Here is a 24130-nt window from a genome sequence, read left to right on the forward strand (position 1 = left end):
TGTAGATTTTAACAACATTCAATTTTGGACTTTCTGGTATAAGCTGTTTAAAGAGCAAATCACATCACGTGAAACAGCACATCTGAAGAGTGTATTTATTGTTGTAATATGTGCAATGTTTAATTTCATCTTAGCTTTGTTCTCATGCTTACTGACTTACAATTCCTTTTTCAGATGGTCTTCTTTTCTTGGGACATTGTCATATTTCAGGCTGCACACATAGGTCTTTGTACACAGTTTCCACAGTGTGGCAGACTTGTTTGAGCTCAGTTTCTAAATTATTGATCTTCTCTATCTTCTCTGAGAACTCTTGCAGCTTATCTTGAATGAGCTTGTTATGATGATCGTAAATCTGATACATCCTTTCTTCCAACTTCTCAACCAAATCTGACACCTTTAAAGCAAAAGTTAAATATTTTTTAGGAATTAAACAGGATTAGAAATGAAGTGTTTATTCTAAACAGGCCCTTTCTGTTTCTGTAATACTTTCTTTTTAGAGACACTGAAAAGCTGTTCTCTCCTCTTAGGATAATGGAGTAGAAAAATACTAGCTATTTTTTAATCTAAATTTTCAAAAAGGATCAATCCTTAAAACAAAGAATGAGCATCCTCTCAATCAGGGACAGGGAATGTCCAGTCTGCTGACCATATAAGGTCCACGAAATCATTTGCTAAGGCAATTGCAGGCCATAATAAGCTGAAAGCTAGATACAAAAACCTCCCACTTGCTTGAGTTGTCTAAGTTGATAATTTTGTATGGCCTGAGAATGATGTTATAAATATCCAAATGGCTCTTTGCAGAAAAAAGTTTCCCTCTCCCTGCTGGAAAGGATCAGACTTCTCTGAGTTTTACTAATGCTCGTGTTTAGCCAGGAGTGTGGGGGCTACTTTTGCTAAAGTTCAAATAGTATAAGAAATCTGGAAGTGAATGTTACCATTAGTTCATCTTCGGGGAGATAATAATTCCGGTTTTGGCCTATGGGAAAGAACATTCTTGACCTTAAAATAAACTGTAGCAACTGACCCCGCCCAACAAACTGTTGTGCTTTTACTATAGTCCACGTAGTTTCTCAAAAGTCTGACACTTCTGGCTAGTTATTACTTGAGACTTTCTACCTTCATCTTGAGGCTGTCTCTGAAGTTGCTCATGAGTGTGTGGTCCTTCTGCCTGCTTTCATTGATGCTGTCAATCAGCTGCTGGGCCCTTTTTTGTAAAGTTTCGATGCTGGCATCCAGAGCTGCAAAGAAACTTGATGTCTTCCCATCCAAGGTTTCAGTGTGGCTGTCTGCATTGGAGACTGACAGTGAAGGGCTAGAAAATCTATGCCTGGATGACAGAAGGGAAAGAGCAGAATGCCTGTTTAAGGGGGGGTTGGATGGGGGTATATCTCAAGAGAGGGAAGCCAGCATGATGTGGTGGAAAGAGGCAGCCGGAATTCAGGAGACCTAGTTTTCTTTGCCACTATGTGATCTTGAGTGACTCATTTAATCCCTTCTCATTGCCTCAATTTCCTCATCTTATAGCTGAGGGAATTGGTCTAAGTTCCTAAGAATTCTAATTCTGTGATTATATGATGACAACACTGGGCACAAATCTGGGGGTGGAGGAAGAATTCGAGGAAACCTTTTGGGTTCTAGGGCTTTTGCCCTATCCCCAGCCTTCTCCTTTGCGCTTTCTTTTCTGTTTTAGACCTTAAAATGGAAGAAAAAAAAAAGAGAGAGAGATTTGTTGCTTTTTTTTTTTTAAGTAACCAATATAAATCCTCCTCAAACTGCTCATAGCCAAAAGCCATTCCTAGATGAAGAAAGAGATCTCATGATTGCATCTTTCCTTTGACTCAAAGCATATAAAAGAAGATTGGATTAATTTTCATTCAAATTTGTCTATAAAACAAAAGACAAAATCAGATGGTCCCAAAAATCATGTTTATTTTGCTAGCTTCTCCCATGGGGATCTGTTCTTTTATATTTAATTTTTCTTAATACTAAGGCAGCTGCATATTAATCAGGATGCTAATTAATCACTAGCCTCTCTGTGCCTGCATTCTCCAATTAAGCTTAATAAAGAAAATGAATCCTCTCTTTCCCTATTTCCTTAGTGGGTTCTGTTGAGGTGACATGGAGAGAGTCCAGGGAAGGAAGCCCACATGCAAAGGGCTTTATGTTGACATCCTTGTGCTGTAAGACTGTGAGCTGAGGCTCAATCAATCGCTGCCGCATTAATATATTCTAGTCTGTCCTCAGGATCTCCTTCAGTCCCTAATGCTGTTGGAAGGATTAGAACATCCAGTTCCACAGACTTGCCTGTGCTGGCATTCAGCCTGCGGAAACAGTGGCGGGAACAGGCCTCAGTAAACCAAGCCATCTGTTAAGGTAAAGTTGTGATTGGCTGGAGTGGGAGCCAGAGAAGCCTGCTGTGATTAGCTTTGTCGCTTTTCACAGAAATACAAGTAAACAATACACATGCCACTTACGAACACCGCGGGCAGCAACCCTCCAGAGACGTGGCCAGTTAATCAAACATTCGAGGAGGAACAAGACAAAATCTTCAGCTTCAGGCACAATGATGTTCCTCTGAAACCCTTCCAGGAGGTGGAGGCGGGGATGAAGAGCCTAACCATGAGTATGTAGCTTTCCCCATAAAATATATTAACTACTTAATCATTCTGTTAAACATTTGATAACTGGGTCTATCCACTGTTCTTACATAATTTGTTGGGGTTGTGAGAAGATTTCTGAGAAAAATTTCACTGCTTTTTTAAAGGAGATCAGGGCTTAAGGTCAGATTCATAGAATCTCAGAGTTAAAGGGAACATTAACAATTATCTAGAGATGCACTTGGCCTGGGATCATAAAACCTGAGATCAAGTCCCAACTCTATCACTAACTTCTGTGACCTTCCACAAGTCATTTCACTTCATTGTAGGATCATAGCTCTAGAGCTTAGAAGTTTTCTGATCCAATCCCCTACATTTTACATGAGGAAACTAAGGTCCATGGAAGTTACTGAAAAAGTCCATGGGAGACCTAAGATTTGAATTCAAGTCCTGTTACTCCAAATTCAATGGTCTTTTCAAGGGACCATGCTAAATTTGAACCCAGCTCTTTATAATACAGAATATCAAAAATGGAAGGAGATCCCAGAATTCTTCCCATCAGTAAGCCCAAAGATGGACATCCAGCTTGCTCTCTTCATCTTGTTCAGAATTTAGTAATTTTTAATTATTTAGTTTTGGACCTGGGTACAAAACCTGATTCTTTCATGTGCCCCTTTCTGAACCTCCCTAATGTCACCACTCTAATTCAAGCTATCAACATCTTTTTTTCTTGATTAGCTTTCCTATCCCTAGAATCTCCCTTTTTCCATTCCCTTCTTTACCCAACAGTTGGAGTAATTTTTCTAATAAATTATTAGGATCTTTTTATGTCTCCATTAACAAATTTCCATTATATTTCTCATTTCCTATCAAATAAAGTATAAAATTCAGATCCTGATATTCAAGGCCTTTCCCAATCTGGCTCCAAGCCACCTTTTTGGACTTAATCTCAAAAACTTCTTTTCAGGAACTTGACATTCCAGCCAAACCAACTACTCTTCATTCCTTATTCACATAAGGACCATTTCTTTTTTTGAAATCCTTCCTTTCCTTCAAGGCCCAACTCAGCAATTATTTCTTTGGGAATCCTTCCCCCACAACTCCCAGTCAAGCTGAAAGTGATCTCTTTTTTCCATATTTTCCTCCTTTTCACTTACCTCATTCTACTTGATATTTTAATGTGATTTTTTCCTTTATAGAGTATAAGCTCCTTAAGAATAGTCATGCCTTTTTTTTGTATCATCCCTTAAGATCATAGAATGAAAGTTGGAACTCAGAGGCCATCTAGTTCAATCTACTGATTTTACCATTGAGAAAACAGCTCCTAGCATAGGACACTTGGTGGGTGCTTTGTTAATTGCTGAATTGAGGAAATTGAAAATCAGAAAGTTAAGGAAATAATAGGATTATAGATTTCTCAATACTTGAATTTTATACATAAGAAAAATGAGTCCCAAAGAAGTTACCTAACATCACATAGATAGTAAACGAGAGTACCAGATTTGAATCCAGGTCTTGTGATTCCAAATCCAGTACTCTTTCCATTGCATCATATTTCAAAACTTTTTTCCAAAGTCAGTGACTTTAAGAGCAGAGTTGAAACTAGAACCCAGCCTTTCTGACTTCAAGCTCTGAGTTCATTTCATCACCTCACTTACTATGTTCTGTTTCCCTCACCAGAGCACTTTCATAACTTATCAGCAATTTCGACAATGATTTAGCGTTTTGTAGCATATCACCTAATTCTTACAGAACTTTTGTCTTTTTTTTTTTCCTTTTAGTCTACTACAAACATTTCTTGGGGACATCAACATGCACAACTGAGCATGATTTGGTATATTTTACCCAAGGGGGCTCCTTACAGAGACGAGGCCTAACAGCATTACCAGTTAGTCTTAAATACAGACTTCAGTACAAAATTAGAGAAGTCTCCAGAAATTCTTACCTTCCCTGTACTTCACAGGGTGTGCTGCTTTTTTCCAAATCACAGAAGATAGAAGGCCCTGCTTGATCCTGACACTGATCCTGTTCCTTATTTTTGAGGTCCTGTTCAGACATGACAGTCTATAAAAATGGGAAACAAATTCTCAGAGAAGGACACATGGATGGATGTTATATTTCTATCCACAGGAAGTATTTATTTAATTAATCCTTTTCTGACATCAAGGTGTGATACAGTTGGTGCCCTCCCCACCAGTCAGACCCTTCCAAAAAATAGGGAAATTTAACCTTTAATTACTGCTTTTATTGGAGTTTTCTGTCAGCTACTTGTTTTGCATGGCAGAGAGGAAGCAGGGCTAGTTTCAGGGTGATGGGGTGGGGATGGTAGGCAAGTTCCTCTCTCAGCACCAGTCCTGAATTTAAGTTGGGGTCTTTGCTTGAGCCCAACTTGTGAGTCAGGACTGCTTCAGCTGAACGCTTAGGTCTGGGGCTGGGCTGAGGCTGGCTTAGTAGAGGTAGGATTATTGTTTTCCCAGGTTCCCCGATAGAAGGTTATGGTTTTTGTTTTGGGGGAGGGACATTATAACGTATACTGCACAATGTTGGAGTTGGCTTCGTAGAATGGATTGTTAGCTTTTAAAAAGAAGGGATTTCTAGGCTCTCTGGCCGTGGGATAGGAGCTTTTAGATTGGGAGGTGGGTAATATGCGTCATCTGTCTCTGAGGCAAAGCTAAGGTTCTTGGCTTGGGAGGATAATAGTTCCTGGGGCGCTGGCTCTGAGAGGTTAACTTTCTAAGATGAGAATGATGCAGATCAGGATTTTTGTGCCCACCGGGTCTGGGGATGACACATTCGCTTTTGGGGAGTATGTTTGAGGGTTTCTGGTCTCTCAGTTCTAGAACGGGATGATCAGATCTCCAGGAGGAAAAGGGTCCAAGGGCTCTGGGGTCAGGACTAACTAGCTAAGGGCCGGGAGCGTTTCTGAGGCAGGGGCACGACACGGATGAATGAACTTTTCTGAGCTTAGTGGGATTAATCTGAGCCTCAGCTCTGAGACTGTCAGCTTCGGGGGGAACTCCTGTCCCCTAGTCCTGGGACTGGGGTCATTAGCTTTTAGAAGGATGGGAATTTCTGCTTTCCTGGGTCATGTTTTGGGGAGATAACGGTTTCAACATCTAAGGGGCGTTAGCTTTGGGGGGCGCTATGCGGGACACGGGGACACCCAGCTTTCTGACTCTGGGACTGAAGCAACGACTCGGGGAGATAAGAGGCCCTAGGTCTGACTTGGGGCCCTCCCTGGCCCGAGGCCGTTAATAGCTTATGGAGGTTCCCGCAGGCTGGGAGCTGAGGCTGCCGGCTTCCCAGGCCCGGGTGGAGGCGAGGCTCGTGTTCTTCCTTGTTCTGAAAACCCGGGGCTTTCCGGACTTCCGAGGCCATCGCTTTGGGTGGGGGTAGGGTTTCAAGTCCCCCCTCCCCCCGCTTTTGAGAGCGAAGGTTTCAGGCCCCCCCTCCCCCAGGGCTGAGATTATCAGCCGGTGCTGGGAGAGGTTTCCGGGTCCCCGGGTCCGCGGCTTTCCTGTCACGCCTCTGACCTCCCTCAGTCAGTTGGTCGGTTTGTCCGTCTGTCGGGCGGCCCGTCCGTCCTTCCGCTCGGCCGGGTTCCTGCCAGAGGAGGCTCCTCGGTAAGCGGGACGCCCTGTGGGGTGGAAGTCTCGCCCTGAGCCCCGGGGACGGAGCAGCCGGGTCAGCGGGAGGCCTGAGAGCCGAGCGCGTACCTCTCTCGAGGGCTCCACCTTAGGCCTTCCCGCCTTCCCGCCGCGGCCGAGTGCGCATGCGTCTCCGCCCCTCGGCGCCGCCGCGTGCGCGCCACGGCTACGCAGCTCCCCCTCCTCCTAGAGCGGCGCGCGGCAGGCTCTCCCGCCCCTCCGCCGCTGCGCGCGCGCCCGCTCGCCGGCCGGCCCCACCTCCAGCTTCGTGTGGTGCGCGCCTCCGGGGGCTAGTGTCCGTGAGGGCGGGACTTCCTTTGCGGTGATGCCCCCTACCGCTTCAGACTGTCTCCCGCCTCTATCACGGCCCTCCGCTCGGACGCCATTAAGGGGCACCCCGTTAGTCCTTTGCTGACCCAGTGGCCTTGAGCAAGGCACCCCTCTGGGCCTCAGTTTTCCTCTTCTGTAAAATGGGGCTAGATTAGGCGCTGTCTCTAACCACAGGGCAGGAGTGTTTCCGGGTTTCTCTTTGCGTCCCCAGCGCGCCTTGCGGCGCAATGAACAGTGTCGGAGCGGAGTGAGCATCTGTAGAATTGGAGGCCATCAAACTATAAGGCCCTTTGTCAAAAATCAAACAAAAAATGTAAAGCGCTGAGCCCGTGCGGAGTATAGAGTAGGCGTTATGTAGGGGGCCACCAGGTGGCGCCATGGCGCAGAGAGCGTTGGCAGCTGGAAGACGGGTCCAGACCCATCCTCATCTTCCTGCGTGTGTGACCGTAGGCGAGGGCCCTCAGTTGCACCATGGCATGATGACAGCCTTGCGCCTCGCAAAACTGTTGCGAGGGTAAATTACAACAATGTCTGTGGAGGCTTTGGCACACAGTAGGCACAGCAATAGCGGCAAATACCAGCGCATAAGCATCAGAGCGCATTAAATGATCAATGTTAAATAAACAATCAATAACACGGAAATGAGGCTACTGCCCTCGCTGCACTCTATCCAGCTCACCGGATGCTGGACGCCCACCATGCGCGGCGCTCCCTAGGCCCGCGTCTAACCACGTCATACGTCTGCGCGCAGGACGTCCCCAGGGGGGGTAAGTGCCTAGCGAGCGGAGACTTGTTTCTAGAACTCTCTCTCCGGAGTCCGGCCCATTCCCGGAGGCCCGGGACGGAGCCCTCACTGGGCGTCTGGTGGTTAACGACTGATAGGCACTTCCCGCTGTGCTGAGGCTGCCGCACCGGGGCGGCTCCGCCTGGAAAAGCAAGCTTCGCCCAGACTCACGGGCTGATGCAAGAGAAGGCCCAGACGCCAGAGTCCCCGTTTTCCTGTTCTGAATAATATCTCCTTTCTTTCCCCAGCTTAATTCTGAGTCCAGTCAGTGCCCGTGCCCGCAGCCGCCTTCTTGGTGCTGGCGAGGATGCAGCGATTCTCGGCTTTTCTCAAAAAGAGGTGCAGATGGCGAGCAGGAATGAGGGTTCTCCCGACGGGCCTGAGTCTGACGGCTGCTTCCCCGCGCTGCTGAGTTCCTTCGGATGTAGTTAGAGTTCTTCCGATGTCTTTTATTTCACTTCAGTTTGATTCAGTTCATTTCCCACTTATTAAACATCTGCTATGGACTGGGTCCTGGGGATGCAGAGGTGAAACTGGGAAATCTTTTCTTTCTCGAGTGGCCTGATGGTTCTGGGGAACGTCCAGCATGAAGGCGAGGGTAAGCATTGTATAAGGTACGGTAAGATGGGGGAAAAGGCAAGAAGATGAAGGAAGAAGTCGCTTTCAAAGGTTCCATGGATCAGACTGTAGGAATTGGTCTGAGTCACCCCCTTAGTTTTTTATATTAAACATATTAAAATATATATTAAATCCAATATGTATAAACATGATGATTCTCTTGCTGCACAGGAAAAATCAGATCAAAAAAAAGAAAATAAATGAGTAGGAGAACAAAGTGCAAGCAAACAACAATAAAAAAGTGGACATACTATGTTGTGATCCACCCTCAGTTCCCACCATCTTCTCTCTGGGTATAGATGACTCTTCATCACAAGATCATTGAAACTGGCATCAATCATCTCACTGCTGGAAAGTCACTTTCACCAAATTGATCTTTGTATAATATTGATGTTGCTGTGTACAGTGATCTCCTGGTTCTGTTCATTTCACTTAGCATGAATCACCTCATTACTGAAAAGAGCCAAGTTACCAGAACTGATCATCACATGATCTTGTTATGGCTGTGAATAACCTTCTCTTGGTTCTGATCACTTCATTTAGCATTAGTTCATGTCAGTCTCTCCAGGTCTTTCTAAAATCAGCCTCCTCATTTTTTCTTATAGAACAATAATATTCCTTAACATTCACATATCATGACTTATTCATCCATTCCCCAATTGATGGACATCTACTCATTTTTCAATTCTTTGTCATCAAAAAAAGGGGGGGGGGGGGCTGCTACAAACATTTTTGCACATGTGGGTCCTTTTCTTTTTTTATGATCTTTTTGGGATACAGATCCCAGTAGAGACACTGCAGGATCAAAGGGTATGCACAGTTTGATAGCCCTTTGGACATAATTCCAAATTGCTCTCCAGAATGGTTGGATCAGTTCACAACTAACAATGTATTAGTGTCCCAGTTTTATCCCAGTGCCCTCCAGTGTTTATCATAATCTTTTCCTGTCATCTTAGTCAATTTGAGATGTGTGTAGTGGTACTTCAGAGTTATCTTAATTTGCATTTCTCTGGTCAATAGTAATTTAGAACATTTTTTTCATATGACTAGAAATTATTTTCATCTGAAAAGTATCTGTTTAAAATGATTTATTAAAAAAAAACTTTGCAAACTTTAAAGTGGTTGTATAAATGCTTATTATTACTATTATTATCCGAATGAGTGGTAATGTGCCTGGAAAGAGGTGGGATGAAAAATACATTCTAAATTTGGGGAAAATTAGAGAATGAGAACAGGGGGCAAAAAATAATTGCATTTAGCTATAATGTAGATGTATATTGTGAAACAGAGCTGTAAAGATAAGTGGCATTTGAAGGAATCAGGAGCTAAAATTTTATTTTATAAGAAATGGGAGACCACTAAATAGAGGAATGGCACAGTCATATCAATGTATTAAGAAGATGAGGCAGCTAGATTATGCAGCAGATAGTGCCCTGAAGTGAGAAGGACCTGAATTCAATTCCGGCTTCAGACACTTAATAATTCCTAGCTGTGTGACCCAATTGCCTCACAAAAAAGGGAAGAAAAAGAAAGAAGAATTAGGCAATGGGTAAGGGAAAGACTAAAAAGGGAAAAAGTGGAAGCAAGGAGACCAGTGAGGTGGCAGTTACTACAAAGGCAACTGGGTGGTGTAGTGGATCGAAGTCAAGAAAATTCATCTTCATGAGTTCAGATCCTGCCTCAGACATTCACTAGCTGTGTGACACTGGCAAGTCACTTAATCCTGTTAACAGGCCTCAGTTTCCTTACTTTTAAAATGAGCTGGAGAAGGAAGTGATAAACCATTCTAATAAAAAAAATATCAAATGAGGTCATGAACCACGACCAAGCAACACAACAAATCAATAATCCAGATGAGCTTTAATGAGAGATTAACTATGTTTGTGGGAGTGGAAAGGAGAAGACAGATGTTTAGAATGTTGCACTGGTAGAAACAATAGAACCTCTACTTATACACTATTAGTGGAATTGAGAAATAGTCCAACCATTCTGAACTTGAAATAGTGCAAGAAAAATGATTAAATTGTACAAACTTTTTGACCCTGCAATACTATTACTGAGCACACTCCACAAGGAAGTAAAAGAAAAAAGTCTAATAAATATATACTAAAGTGTTCACATATCATTCTTTGTGTTAGGAAAGAACTGGAAACCAAGTGGATGCACATCAACTGGAGTATGGTTTAAAAACAAAACAACCCATATAGGACATATAAAGATAATACAATATTGTTGTATAACAAGAAATGATAAATAGAAAGAATTTGAGAATTAGACTGGCATGTATGTTATAGACTAAAATAAGTAGCACTAAGAATATACATACGTATATTGTATACATATTCATGTACACACACACATATATGACGTGAATACACATTATAAATGAAAAAGATTTCTTAAAAAGAATTTGAACCCTAAGTATTCGAAAAACCAGTGAAAGTCTCTGAGAGAGGTGGGGATCTTCTAGGACAGAACACTGCCCACATTTTATTCCCTTGTGCACATATACATTCATTTCTCATACGCTGTTAGTTCCTTTATCAAATGTTTGTTTAATTTATGGTTACAGAGGAGGGTTTTGATGGCTCAGAGTGAATGTAAATACCAATTGTTTCTGTTCTAGCCAGAAACTCCGAGGGTCTTCCCTTTCCTGATAGATTCTTTTGTAAAGTCAGACTAGGGCCATCCTTCAATCCTTACCTAACCTTTAACTATTGAATGGGCCTTGCCTTAGACTGACTGTGACGTGGGAAAGACCTTACCTTGAAAAAATGACCATCTCCCACTGCATCTGGGGCCATCATCAGTCATCCTGACCTATGTCTTGCCACTGAACTCCTAAATATCTGAAAGAGAGAGTGAGCATGGTTCTGCCTCACTTAAATCCAATTCATTTGCAAGTCAAGACATCACCCTCTAGAGATCACTGGTTCTCTTCAAGATGGAAAGAGAAAACACAACAATAGGGGAAGGATGTTGAAATGTTGGTAATATAAAGACAATGGATACCAATAAAATGTATTTAAAATATCTTAAAAGATTCCATGAACAGTTTTTTTAAAGATTAAAAAAAGAAAAAAAAAACAGCATTCATCATAGATGTGGAGATGAAAGAAACTTTAAAAACCATCAAGTCTAGACCCCAATATTCTCCATATTACAGATAAGAAAACAGCCCCACAAAGGTTAAGTGGAAGTGGAAGCAACAGGACTGAAAGCCAAGCTGTCTAAATCTAAATATAGCACTCTTTCCAATGAATCATTCTCTGCTTGGATGTGGAGGAATAAGGGAGACAAAAAAGCCAAAGTTTAGGCCAACATTTCAAGTCTAGGTGAGTTGAGAGTGGTGGGGTCCTCAAGTGAAATGAGAAAGTCAGAGGAAGGGGAAAGTTTTGAGGGGAAGAAGAGGAGTCCAGTTTTGTAATATGCTGAGGTCCTGATTGTAAATCCAGGAGACGGCTTGCAGCCATCCCATTTCTTGAGCCAGGAAATCTAGAGCCCTGGGGAGAGGTCGGGGTGGATGTATAGGTCTGAGAGTCTCCTGCATAAAGGAGCCATCCATCACCATTCAGTTCTCATTGTGGGCATCTGCATTTAGAAGACTGATGCAGGATATCTTTCTGTGCTTCTGGCAGCAGGTCCCCCAGGGGTTGGCATAGAGTTGGATGCTGGCTGCACACGGGCAGCATGGCAGCCGGAGATAACGTCTGGGAGCCAAAGAACAGGCAGATAGTGTAGCCTGTGGGTGTGACAGAGGTACTACCACAGGTGGCAGGTGGCCAGGGCCACATGCTAGGGGGCCCAGCAGAACCCTTCATCCCAAACACCAGGCAGGGAGCTAGATGAGCCAGCATTCACTCCATCAGAGCAGGAGAGCGGCACTACCTCAGGCTGGTGGGAAACTGTCCACCAGCTCACAGGGCTGGGTGCCGGACCTGGAGAGGGGAATATCCAAGAAAACAAAGGCACATCAAGAAGGTAGGGGGTATTCTTAAGATCTTGGGTACAATCCTAACTCCTGGGATCAAGTGACATAATAACTATAAAACACTTAGTGCCTGGCACCATATAAACTATATAAATGTTAACTTAAAAAAAAAAGAAGAATTTTACAGCTGTCTGACATTATCTAGGCCAGTCTATTCCTTTTGTATATAGCCTAGTATATAAGGCCCACAGATGGAAGTTATCTGTGCAAGGTCACTCAGCAAATAACCAGCCGCCTATATTTGAACTATGGTTTTCTGATTCCAAATCTATTGCTTTCCCTATCACATTATGCTTTTTTGGATGTTTCAAAAAGCCAAGACAAATTCGTATTTTAAAAAACATATACTCCTATTGTATCTATATCTCAATTAAGAAACTGGAATGGCAGCATGTCTCAAATACTGATCTACCTGCTCTCAGACTCTTCCAGTAAAAATTCTCAGGAGAAGAAACAGAGGAGACCAGAACAACAGTTGAAAAAGCTTTATGTCTGGAATATTCTCCCCTCTTGATGCCCTTTAGCTTTCCTTCAAATCCCAGGAAAAAAAAAACAAACAAACCAAAAAACCTTACTTTATTTAAGAAGCCTATACTAATCTCCTTAAAATTAGTGTTTCCCCACAGTTGATTATCTCCATTTTATCTTTTCTCTTAATCTTGAAATCTTGAAATTTTGATTTCAAATCTTGAAAAATCAGCAGCTGACAATGCCAAAAAAGAGCTACCTACCAGTCACCCCATTCTGGGAAAAGTAATCAAGGAAATGCCCTGGGTGAAATAGGACCCTCTATCAGTCTCTGGGGTGAACATATAGTGGGATGTTCCTGCTAGTGATTGGCTTTCTGAGTTATTTTTGATTCAAATCCATTAACAAGATACCAAAGGTCAACTCTTCCACCCATCTACTCCCACCATTCCATAAAGCATAATGAGACACAGGGTCAGTCTGGAGTGTTTATTACCTCTATGAATGTTTTTGGTCTAGGCAGGGGGACTCTTGGACTGATGGCTTCCAACCCTGCTCAATTCCTCACTCCGACCTTTGACTCTCCTTCTTCCATCTCTCCACCCATCCCTGTTGTCTTCTCAAATTGGAGGTATGTCTACCCTTTTTTTTCCCTGCAGACAGCCTTCGTTTAAGGAAGTGTCCATGCCAGTCATGTTTCCTCCCAATCTGGTTTTGTTCCTGCCCCTTTAGATTTTTATACTTTGCCCTCCCATTGAGTGCCTTTCCTGTCCCATTCTACTTTAAGGTATTGTCTGTCCCAACTTGAATATAAATTCCTTGTGAGTAGGAACTACCTTTCTTTTTGCTTGTATTTGTATTCCCGATGCTTAGCACAGAATTTAGCATGCAGTAAGAGTTCCATAAATGCTTCATCTGGTCTAATTTCTAATCTTAAACCTTAAACCTTAGTTGCTCCATTTTTAAAATGGTGATGACACTGGTCCTACTTATCTCAAAGAGCTGTTGTGAGAAAAGTGCTTTGTGTTTTTTTCTTTGTTTTGTTTTCTACTTCAAACTGTTTGCCTTTTATTAAAGAGCAATTTTATTATTACAATATAATTATATGTATTATATATGATATATTATAAGATAATAATTTCATTATTATACAGAAAAATATGTTGAAATAATGCACTATTCTTGCCATCAGCATTTCTAGGAAAGTGTGGACACTCAAGGAACTTGAAAACTATTCTTTATCCTGGCCTAATTCTGCTGGAGTGGAGATTCCCAAGTCAACTAACATTGGTTGGAGCTCCTCAGTAACATAAGAATAGATTTCCTTACAGGGATCTGCTTTCTCATATAAGATTTTCTGGAATGTAGACTGCACTCACAAAATTGATTAATGGTATATGTTGACCTCAAAGCAGCATCAGTTGAGCCAGCTAATTTCAGAAAAGCCTGGAAAGACTTACTTGAACTGATGAGACTGAGTGAAGTGAGCAGAACCAAGAGAACATTGCATACAATAACAACAAAATTATGTGAGGATCAACAGTGATGCACTTGGCTCTTTTCAACAATGAGATGATTCAAGGCAATTCCAATAGACTTGGGTTGGAAAGTGCCATCTGAATCCAGAGAAAGAACTATGGGGATTGAATGTGGATCAAAGCATAGTATTTTCACTTTTTGTTGTTTGGTTGGTTTTTTTTTCTTTCTTGTGTTTTTTTTCCCTTTTGATCTGATTTTTCTTGCACAGCATGGCAAATATGGAAATATGTTTTGAAGAATTGCACATGTTTAACCTATATTGGATTGCTTGCTGTATTAGGGAGGAGGTGGGAAGGAGGGAGGGAGAAAAATTTGGAGCAAAAGTTTTTGCAAAGAAGAATGTTGAAAACAATCCTTGCATGTATTTAGAAAACTAAAATACTATTTAAAAATAAATGAAATTCCATCTTATTAAAAAAAAAATACAGCACCAATGGTTTGGGGTTTAGGAATCTGGTCATCCATCCCCAAATAGTATGTTGTTCCATTAAAAAAAAAATCCTAAGCATTCACTTTTGTTTGTTGAAATATGTCACTCAACAAAGAGCCAAGTGGATTATCTTGTGAGACTAGTAGGGGAGTAGCAAACTAGAGGAAAGGGGACAGGAAAGGTTCTGGCCCCTAGCTCATAAAACTGGACCCGTAATCTAGAACCAGTCCAGGTGATGTAACGGGAGGAGAGGAATGGCCAGTCTGCCCCAGAGGCAAACCAGGAAAGCACTTTGTAAAGCTTAAAGAGCTATATATATATATATATATATATATATATATATATATATATATATTAAAAAGTGTGTTATAAATGTGGTCTTCTGACCAACTTTGCAAAAGCCAGATTGCCCAGCAGAGGGCGTGCTTGAATGAATACAGTAGATAAGAATAGTTTGTGATTAACATATCAGTTATTTACATGTAAATGGATATTTCCCATCTGTTTGCAAACAGTTTGTTCTATTGAGTTTTATGATCTCCCTGAAATATGATTAGCAGATTATGGCATGCTCCTTTTTAGCTAGTACAGATGTTAACTTCTGTCCAGACTTAGCCTAAGTGATTATAGATTCTAAATTAGTGGCAGCAGTCAAATTTATGAGAATTCTCAGAGGATTTTAGGATTTTTGAGCTGGGAAGGCCCTTAAAGATTATCTTCTCTACACATCTCATTTTAAGGATAAGGAAAGAAAGGATATGAAAGAGAAAAGGACTTTCCAAGGAAAAAGATACTAACTAGCTGAACCAGAATTTTAAGTCAAGTATCTTACTCCAGATCTAGAATTCTTCATGAAGTGCTCAATTGAGCATGGTGAGGGGAAGTGTTTTGTCATTGTTCAGTGCTTGCTAATTTTTTTTCTGTTGTGACTCGGTCATTTTTCAGTCATGTCTGACTCTTCACGACCCATTTTGCATTTTCTTGGTAAACTGGAGTGATTTGTCATTTCTTCCCCTCCCCTCATTTTTATAATGAGGAAATTGAAACAAACAGGGTTAAGTGATTTGCCAGGGTCACACAGCTATTGTCTGAGGGAAAATTTGAACTCAAGAAGCTGAGTCTTCCTAGTCTTGGGCCAAGTACTCTCCATTGTGCCATCTAGCTGCCCTATGTTCAGTACTATGTAAACAATTGCTCTAGTTATTAATATTATTCTCCCACTAAAATCCCCTCTTCCTCCCTATCATAATAATAAAACCTCCCTGATTTGTCCAGTGTTCCAGTTAATCACAAACTCTGACTGTTTTTTACCTAAGCTGGAAAGACTGGACAGTTGTCCATTATCTGTGGACCAGCTAAATTCAGATAATCTCATTACTGACAGCGTGGTCACCAGACAGTGAATTATTATGACCAGATCAACTCATTGAAACACTTACTAAAGCATGGATCTATGTCAACAAACATTTATTAAGCACCTACTATGTGCCAGGCTCTCCCTCACTCAAATTCAGTTCATTTACATATCATGCCCTCACCTCCCTGATGTCGTGGTCATTTTTGATAACAAAGCTCAAACACCAATAATGTGCTAAATACTGTATAAGAGTAGAGAGATTCTCTAATGGCAGAACCATAGTCCCAGCAGTATTGAGATAAAGATTATTACTAAGCACTTTAAATAGGGGTGAAGAAGATGGTAAAGGGACTGAAATAGCTCTGGCCCCTTACAAAAAGGGGTTTAGAGGAAAAGGAGAAAAGGAGTATAGAAACAAGAGGAGAAGGGTAGGAAGGAATGTGTTTTGTCCTTACTTTAAAATGAGAACCCCATGTAAAAGAGAGTTCTGAGGAGAATGAGAAGGAACACCAAATCAAGCCAGCAAGCATTTAATAAAGGTTTGATATGTTCTAGGCACAGTCCTAAGCACTGGTGTTACAAACATCAAACTGTCTTTCCAGCCAGATCCGATATGAGCCTGCTTTCTTCATTGGACAAGCAAGAGATCAAAACATGTTGTCAGGTGTATTTTGCCATCAGCAACCATCTTTCCCAAATTTTTTCTTGATTCAAGAACAAAGACAGATCCAATAACCTTCCATTTATAAAAACATGGTAGCTTTGAGAACCCCACGTTTTTGTTTTTCAGTTTTTAAAAAGGAAATTAATTAGATATAATATGAAAAGGGATTGTCTCTGCCTTTCTTGGAACAACTACGTATATGTTTCATTCTTCTCATTCTTCTTTGCTTGCTCTTTAATTGTGTCATACACACTAATCATGAATGTCCCCTGAGGTTCTGTCCTGTGCTCCCTTCTCTTTTATCTCTATATTTTCTCAGTTGGTGATCTCATCCGCTCCTATGAGTTCAATTACTATCTCTGTGCAGATGATTCCCAGGTCTAATTATGTCAATCACCAACTGCCTATTGGACATTTTGAAATGGATACCCCATAGGCATTTCCAAACATTTCCAAAACAATTATTCTCTTCTCTCTGAAGGGGCCTATCACTTCCTTCTCGTTATCCCCACTATCCTTCGGGCCACCAGCCTCACAACCTTATACTCCCTTTGTCTCATCCTATATATCCAGTCTGTTTCAACTTTGTTTCTTCATGACAGTTCTCCAAAAATTCCTTTTCTCCCTTCACACAATCACCACTCAAATCCAGGCCCTCACCTCTCCCCTAGACTACTTCAATAGCCTCATAATGGCTCTCCCTGACTTAATAAATTCTTTGGCTACGCCATTCTCCACAGAGATGCCAAAGAAAATTTCCTAAATCACAAGTCTTTGGCATCATCCTACTTAACAAATTCCAGTTGTTCCCGATTACTTTCCCAGATAAAAACTCTGTCTAGTTTTTAAAGCGAATCACAATCTGGTCCCTTCCTCTCTCTGTGATATCCTCACCTATCACTCTCTTTGACCCGTTCTATGGCACATCCGTTGTGGCAGGATCACAATCGCCATTCCTCCCACATGATTCTCCATCACTGATTTTGTGTTGGCTCGCCTTAAATCTGGAATGATCTACTTCCTCCAGTGCCATTTCTCAGAATCTCTAGTTCCTTTTATGATTCTGTTCAAACAACAACTTTAGCTGGACGCTCTTCCAGTCCTTTGGGCTGTTAGTCTTCCCATATAAAGTTACTTGTCCTCCACTATGTATGCATGTTGTATCTACCTATTGAAAACATCACAAATAAGCTACACTTATTCATAAGCCCTCCATTACAGGGTGACCTTCTTGAGGACAAGGGACAATTTTAAATTTTTCTTCGTATCCTCAGTGTTTAACACATTTGTTAACACACTGGTTAATACATTGTTGTTCACCTAGCCATGTCTCCTGTGACCCTATTTGGGTTTTCTTGGCAGAGACTGAAATGATTTGCCATTTCCTTCTCTAGCTCTTTTTACAGATGTGGAAACTGAGGCGTATGGAATAAGTGACTTCCCCAGGGTCGCACTTCTAATAAGTGTCTGAGGGCTGGATTTGAACTCAACTCTTCCTAACTCCAGAGCTGGTACTCTGAGCACTAACTCCCTAGTTTTACATAATAAGCCCCTAAGAAATGCTTGTTGATTGAGTCCAGAGGAGGAGCTAGGAGGCTGGTCTGGGCTGCCTCTCCCACCTGTGCTTCCGACCTTTCAGTTCCTCAAAGCAACAAGTGGGATTTACTTCCAACTTTAAAAGGAAAGGGGGAGGTCCTGTAGCTTGGCAGAGAGCTGAAGAGGTTGCCCAGGGAGAAGAATATAGCCTTGCCAGTTCCCTGGGCCAATGAGTGGGTTGCTGGGTAAATTCATGGAAATAGAATTCTTTTTTTTTTTTTTTTAATTGAACAGGACTATTTTCATGTCAATGCCTGTGTTTCCTGGAACACCTCCAAATTCCAAATCTGAGTCTTTGTCTGAAGGTGGCAACAGGGAAGAGGAGCCGTGCGGGGTGGATTCTCCTCCTTCATACATCTGGTTTCCTGCCTCCTGCCTTCATATTTATTCCTCTGTGCTGCTGTGGATAGCTGTAGGACCTCTCACAGCACCACGGGCTTCAGGGAGCTGAAGCATAGAGATGCCGTCCAGCCTTCTTGTCTTAAAATTGGGGAGTGGGAGCTAGAGAACAGAAGGGAGACCCGTAACTCTGGCTAAAGGCCCTGATCCCTAGTCCCAGAAACACTGACAGACCAAAGGGCACAAGATTTAATGGGCTGTGAGTAGGTCTGCAAAACCTGGGCTTTTGCTTCTCCTAGCTCAGAAAGGGACTTGGCTGAGAGTTTGGGGCCAAGAAGAAATAGGGAAGAGGAAAACCACAAGTTCTCTGGCCCACCATGTTTCTCCTGACAAGTCCATGGGATGGACTTTTCTCCCCTGAACTCCAATCCGGTAGGAAACATGGGGTGGGTCATTTCCAAGAGACATGGAGGCAGGAAGGCAAGAGAAAACATACATATGCGTGTACTGGAGTTGCCAGGAGAGGTCCCGGGGCAAACTGAAGCCAATCAGCAGCTTCGACAGTGAAAGCAAAGAAATCCAATCCCCAGAGTGGGATTTCTGGCTTTCCCATTATGTCCTCTCCAAAATCCCACTTGTGGTGCAGCTCTCTCAGCCTGCCACAGGGGGGCTCTCCTGGACGCCCCTTCATCTTTTTAGCCCAGTGTCTTTGTACTGATTTCCTTCTCCATCTCTATGACAACTTCTTGGAGATGGGAAATTGTTTTTATTCTCAGGCTTATCTAAATAGTAATAATAACAAATAAGCAAAATAAAGATTATCCACATAGTAAGAATAATAAATGATGAAGTCAATAAAGGTTATCCAGATAGAATAATAAATAAAGACATAAAATAAAATAAATTAAAATTAGCCACACAAGAATAATGAAATCAATAAAGATTCCCCAGATAGTAAAAAGCACAACTTGGAGCCTATGCCAGATATTGAGATCTCTTTCTCCAATACACAATTGTCCTTTCAATTTACAAAGAACTTTCCTTGTAGCGAGGAGGCAGGCAGGTTGTACAAAGATTGACATACCCACTTTGTTATTATTTAAATGGGGCCTTGTAAAGTGCTTTCTGAGAGTGACCTCATTTGATCCTCACAACAGCCTCTTGTGAAAAGCACTCCAGGTATTATGTTCCCCATTTGGTAGCCGAGGAAACTAAGATTTCCCGAGGTTTAAATGACTCGGCTGGAATCATTCAGTGAGGGTGGGGGAGTCTGGAAATGGGAGTCAACTCTAAGCCTTTCTGACTTCCCAGAACAGGCCAAACGGAGGCTTGGGGATGGGCCTTAGTTTTGCTCAAGGACCCATGGGTAGCAAATAACAGAGCTGGGATTCAAAGCTGGGACAGAATTTAGAGCTGGAAGCAGTCCCAGAAATCTGCCGGTCCAACCCTCTCCTTTTACCTCTGACAGCAAGGCCGGCATGCCCCCCACTCCACCATGCTGTCAGGCTTCTTAGAATGAACAGCAAGACCCAGTCTTTGTAGACAGAAATGGAGACAGCTGGAAAAAAGAAGTTCAAGATCATTTGGTGCAAAGTCAAACGGAATGTGGTGGCTGTTCTGGGCTGGTTGGCCAAGTGCTGCGAGCTCCCTGGAAGTGTCAGCGGAGCATCACTGTGTCATGGAAGCCTGAACATCGGGCAAGCAGAATATTCATCTCAGTGCTGTGACAGCAGCTCCTTTCTCTCAGCTGTCGCCAGCAGCCCCTGCCTCCCTTCCCGCAGTCGCACCCCCTCAGCTGTGAGAACCTTCAGCTTTGTAATCTGCCATTTGGAGCAGATGCTGCCTGTGTTTGCCACACTGTCACATCTCCCCTGCCTTTTTGGATCTCATCGGAAATCAATCCTGCCCACGTCTGTAGGTCTCTCTCTCCCTCCCTATCTCTCCATCTCTTTTTGCCTCTCTCTTTCTGTCTGTCTGTCTGTCTGTCTCTCTCTCTCTCTCTCTCTCTGTCTCTCTCTCCTTCTCTCTCTTTGTCTCTCTCTTTCCCTCTTTCTCTCTTTCTCTTTCTCTCTGTGTCTCTCTCTGTCTCTGTCTCTTTCTCTCTCTGTCTCCATCTCTCTCTGTCTCTGTCTCTGTCTCTTTCTCTCTCTGTCTCCATCTCTCTCTGTCTCTGTCTCTCTCTCTGTCTCTCTCTGTCTCTCTCTCTCTCTCTCTCTGTCTCTCTCTCCTCCCCTCTCCTGTCCCCCCCCCCTCTTCCTCCACACAGACACACACACTTTCTCTGTTTCCCTCTCTTCCCCCACCCTCCACCACTATGTTTTTCTTTTTGGTGGTTATTAACTTTGGAAAGGCCTCAGCAGGCATGAAAAAATGCCAGTCTTGTAATGTTTCTAGTGTAAGAATGGGCTCTTTCTGAAAAGACCCTATGGACCGCATGTATGAAATAAAGGCAAGGCTGTGGCTGGGGCCTAACCAGGGAAGAGGAGGACTTTGCTCTCTAGCCTAAGTTTCACTCCTGTGCCTTTTCCCCTCCCTCTCCTTTCCACCTTTGAGAAAAGGGTCAGAGAATTAAAAGACCCTGAACACTAGGGTCCTAGAGGGTGGCTAGAAGAGTAGCTTCCATTCCTTAAGGGGGACACTGGGTGTGATCTAGGACAGGGACAACACTTGTGATGTCATTGGTCCAGGGAACTTCCAGGACAGGTAACTCTCTACCAAAGCATGGAAGTACCTTCTCCACAATTTATAGTCTCAAGTAGCTTCCAAGAGCACTGAGAAATTGTCAGTCAGTGAACATTTATTAAGTGCCTGCTACCTGTTAGATACCTTACTAACCGATAGCGATGAAAAGAGGCAAAAGTTATTCTAAAGGAGCTCAGAGTCCAGCAGGAAGCAATGTGCAAACAACTATGTACAAAACAAGATGAAAACAGACTGGATTGAGGGTATTCTCACAGGGGAGGTACTAAAATGAAGACATACTAGGAAAAGCTTTTTGCAAAAACTGGGAATTTACCCCAGGTCAAAGTGCAATTGATAAAGAGCTGACTATAGAGTCAGGAAAGGCTAAGTTCAAATCCTGATTCAGAAACTAGTTTTATAACCCTGGACAAGTAATTTAACCCTCTCCTTAGTTTACTCATTTGTAAAATGGAGATAGTCCTGCTTCCCAGGGCTGCTGTGAAGACCAAACGAGATAACACATGTAAAGCATTTTGCAAATCTTAAATCACATAAATGGCATTATTCTTGCGGGCAGCTAGGTGGCACAGCGGATACAAGCATTGGGGCTGGAGTTAGGAAAACCTGAGTTCAAGTACATCTTCAGACACTGCCTAGCTCTAAGCACCCACAGCACTTGCTCTAGCTGCCTTCGTGGCCATTGGAGCAAACTGTTCTCATCTGCCCATTACATCCCGCAAAGCATCAACCGGTGTGAAGCCTGTCACCTCTGTCTGGTTTTTCCCTGTCTGTAAAATGAACTGGAGAAGGAAATGTCAAACTGCTCCTGGGTTCAAATTCAGCCTCAAGCCATAGTAACCTTGTGATCCTAGGCAAGACACTTAAGGTTGTTTGCCTCAGTTTCCTTATCTATAAAATGAGCTGGAGAAGGAAATGGCAACAAGTCCAGTATTTTTGCCCCTCCCCCCCCCAAAAAAAAAAATTATCACACCAAAAAAACAAATGGAGTCTGAAGAGTCAAACATCACTGAAAAACGACTCGACAACAATAAAGAAAACCTTCAAGGTCAGTAGTCAATGGAGGGGAGGGAGAGAGCTGCAGGCAAGTGGACAGCCAGAGAAAATGGGCAGGGGAAAGGGATGGAATGACTCTGTGCAACAGCTGGGAGCAATCGAAGAACAGAGTTGCTTTATGTTCACTTCACAGAAAACTATGGAGTGGCTTAGTGGAGTATAAAGGTCCCTCTCTACCATCTGTGTGCATTGTTTAATTTGGTGTTTGGACAGGATTCTGGGGGACTCTTTCAACCCAAATCTCTGAAGTCCTTGAAAGGAGTTATGTTTGGAAAGTTTTCTAGAGTAAATTTGGGGTAGCATAGAGAAAAGCTTCTTATACTGTGGGTTGCAACCCCATGTGCAGTCTCATAGCCAAATTTTGAGGTCGTGAAATTATAATTTGTTATCAGCAAATGTTTGATTTGTATGGCCATTTTATATATTTATATACCTGGGGTCATGTAAAAATTTCTTCAGTGAAAAGGGGTTGCAATGAGTTATTTGAGTCAATTCCAATAGACTTGTGATGGAGAGAGCCATTTGCATTCAGACAGAAGACTATGGGGATTGAATTTGTATCACAACATAGTATTTTCACCATTTGTTGTTGTTGTTATTTGCTTGCTTGTTTTTTTCTCCTTTTTCCCTACTTTTGATCTGATTTTTCTTATGCAACATGGTAAATGTGAAAATATGCTTAGAAGAATTACAAATCTGTATCACATTACTTGCTCTTTAGGAGAGGAAGAAAAATTTGGAACACAGTTTTTTAAGGATGGGTGTTGAAAATTATTTCTGTGAGCATTTTGAAAAATAAAAGACTATTATTTAAAAAGAAGAAGGAAGAGGAGGAGGAGGAGGAGGAGGAGGAGGAGGAGGAGGAGGAGGAGGAGAAGAAGAAGAAGAAGAAGAAGAAGAAGAAGAAGAAGAAGAAGAAGAAGAAGGAGAAGGAGAAGGAGAAGGAGAAGGAGAAGGAGAAGGAGAAGGAGAAGGAGAAGGAGAAGGAGAAGGAGAAGGAGAAGGAGAAGGAGAAGGAGAAGGAGAAGGAGAAGGAGAAGGAGAAGGAGAAGGAGAAGGAGAAGGAGAAGGAGAAGGAGAAGGAGAAGGAGAAGGAAGAAGAAGAAGAAGAAGAAGAAGAAGAAGAAGAAGAAGAAGAAGAAGAAGAAGAAGAAGAAGAAGAAGAAGAAGAGGAGTTGCACTTGGAAAAAGCCCTGGCCTAAAAAACTAAAGAGAGAATGATTTGGAGGGCAGCCCTCAAACTGAACTGGGTTATGTAAACCATAATTTGAAGAATCTAGTATTCCAATTCCATTTCTATTATTTTATATGTATTTATTTTGCAGAGGCAATTGGTGTTAAGTGACTTGTCCAGGGTCACACAGCCAGGAAGTGTTAAGTATCTGAAATCAAATTTGGACTCAGGTCCTCCTGACTTCAGGGCTGCTGCTCCATCCACTGCACTACCTAGCTGCTCCTATATTCATTTCTTTACCTATGTACCTGCCTCGAAAAGAATGTCAGTTCCTTGACAGGTAGAGACTAATTTTGTTTTTTTCTTCTTATCTTTAACTTTGGCTCCTTATAATTTTTGTTTTTATTGTTCAGTCATGTCCAACTTTTTGTGACCTCGTTTGAGATTTCCTTGGAAGAGATACTGGAGAAATTTGCCATTTTCTTCTCCAGCTCATTTTACAGATGAAGAAACTGAGGCGAGCAAGGTTAAATGACTTGCCCAGGGTCATACAATTAATAAATATTCAAATTTGAATGTTTATTGAATATTGAATAATAAAAATTCAGTTTTGAATTTTGGTCTTCCTGACTCAAGCCCCAAGCCACCTAAGTAAGCTTAAAATTTTGTTGGTTGTTATTAAATCATTTCAATTGTGTCCTACTCTCCATAACTCCAAAACTGCCATTTTCTTCTCCAGCTCATTTTACAGATGAGGAAACTGAGGCAAATTTAAGTGACTTGCCCAGAGTCACACAGCTGGTAAATGTTTGAGATTGGGCGAGCACTCCATCCACTTTT

General features: G+C 42.3%; 1 protein-coding gene across 3 annotated transcripts; it reads right to left on the reverse strand.

Annotated features, from left to right (window-relative positions):
* Positions 1 to 81: 81 nt before the first annotated feature.
* On the reverse strand, positions 82 to 6408 carry SYCE2 (synaptonemal complex central element protein 2). 3 transcript variants are annotated; one of them, XM_031947643.1, is made up of 4 exons: positions 6314 to 6408; positions 4543 to 4661; positions 1117 to 1327; positions 82 to 394 (listed from the first exon to the last, which is right to left on the reverse strand). In XM_031947643.1, the coding sequence occupies exons 2-4, from the start codon at positions 4653 to 4655 to the stop codon at positions 200 to 202; spliced, it is 519 nt and encodes a 172-aa protein (XP_031803503.1). In that variant the 5' UTR covers positions 4656 to 4661; positions 6314 to 6408; the 3' UTR covers positions 82 to 199. The 3 variants fall into 3 exon arrangements, with proteins under 3 accessions (XP_031803503.1, XP_031803501.1, XP_031803502.1); XM_031947641.1 differs by having other exon boundaries at positions 6131 to 6378; XM_031947642.1 differs by having other exon boundaries at positions 6115 to 6378.
* Between the last annotated feature and the right edge of the window lie 17722 nt (positions 6409 to 24130).

Source organism: Sarcophilus harrisii, chromosome 1 (genome assembly GCF_902635505.1).
Source record: "Sarcophilus harrisii chromosome 1, mSarHar1.11, whole genome shotgun sequence".
Taxonomy (NCBI): Eukaryota; Metazoa; Chordata; class Mammalia; order Dasyuromorphia; family Dasyuridae; genus Sarcophilus; species Sarcophilus harrisii.

Coding starts and splice junctions, on each gene's coding strand:
- SYCE2 (XM_031947643.1), bottom strand. CDS start 4,655: ATGTCTGAACAGGACCTCAAAAATAAGGAACAGGATCAGTGTCAGGAT. Junction 1,328..4,542: donor CCCTGTGAAGTACAGGGAAG/GTAAGAATTTCT, acceptor TCTGTCATCCAG/GCATAGATTTTCTAGCCCTT. Junction 395..1,116: donor GAGACAGCCTCAAGATGAAG/GTAGAAAGTCTC, acceptor TTTGCTTTAAAG/GTGTCAGATTTGGTTGAGAA.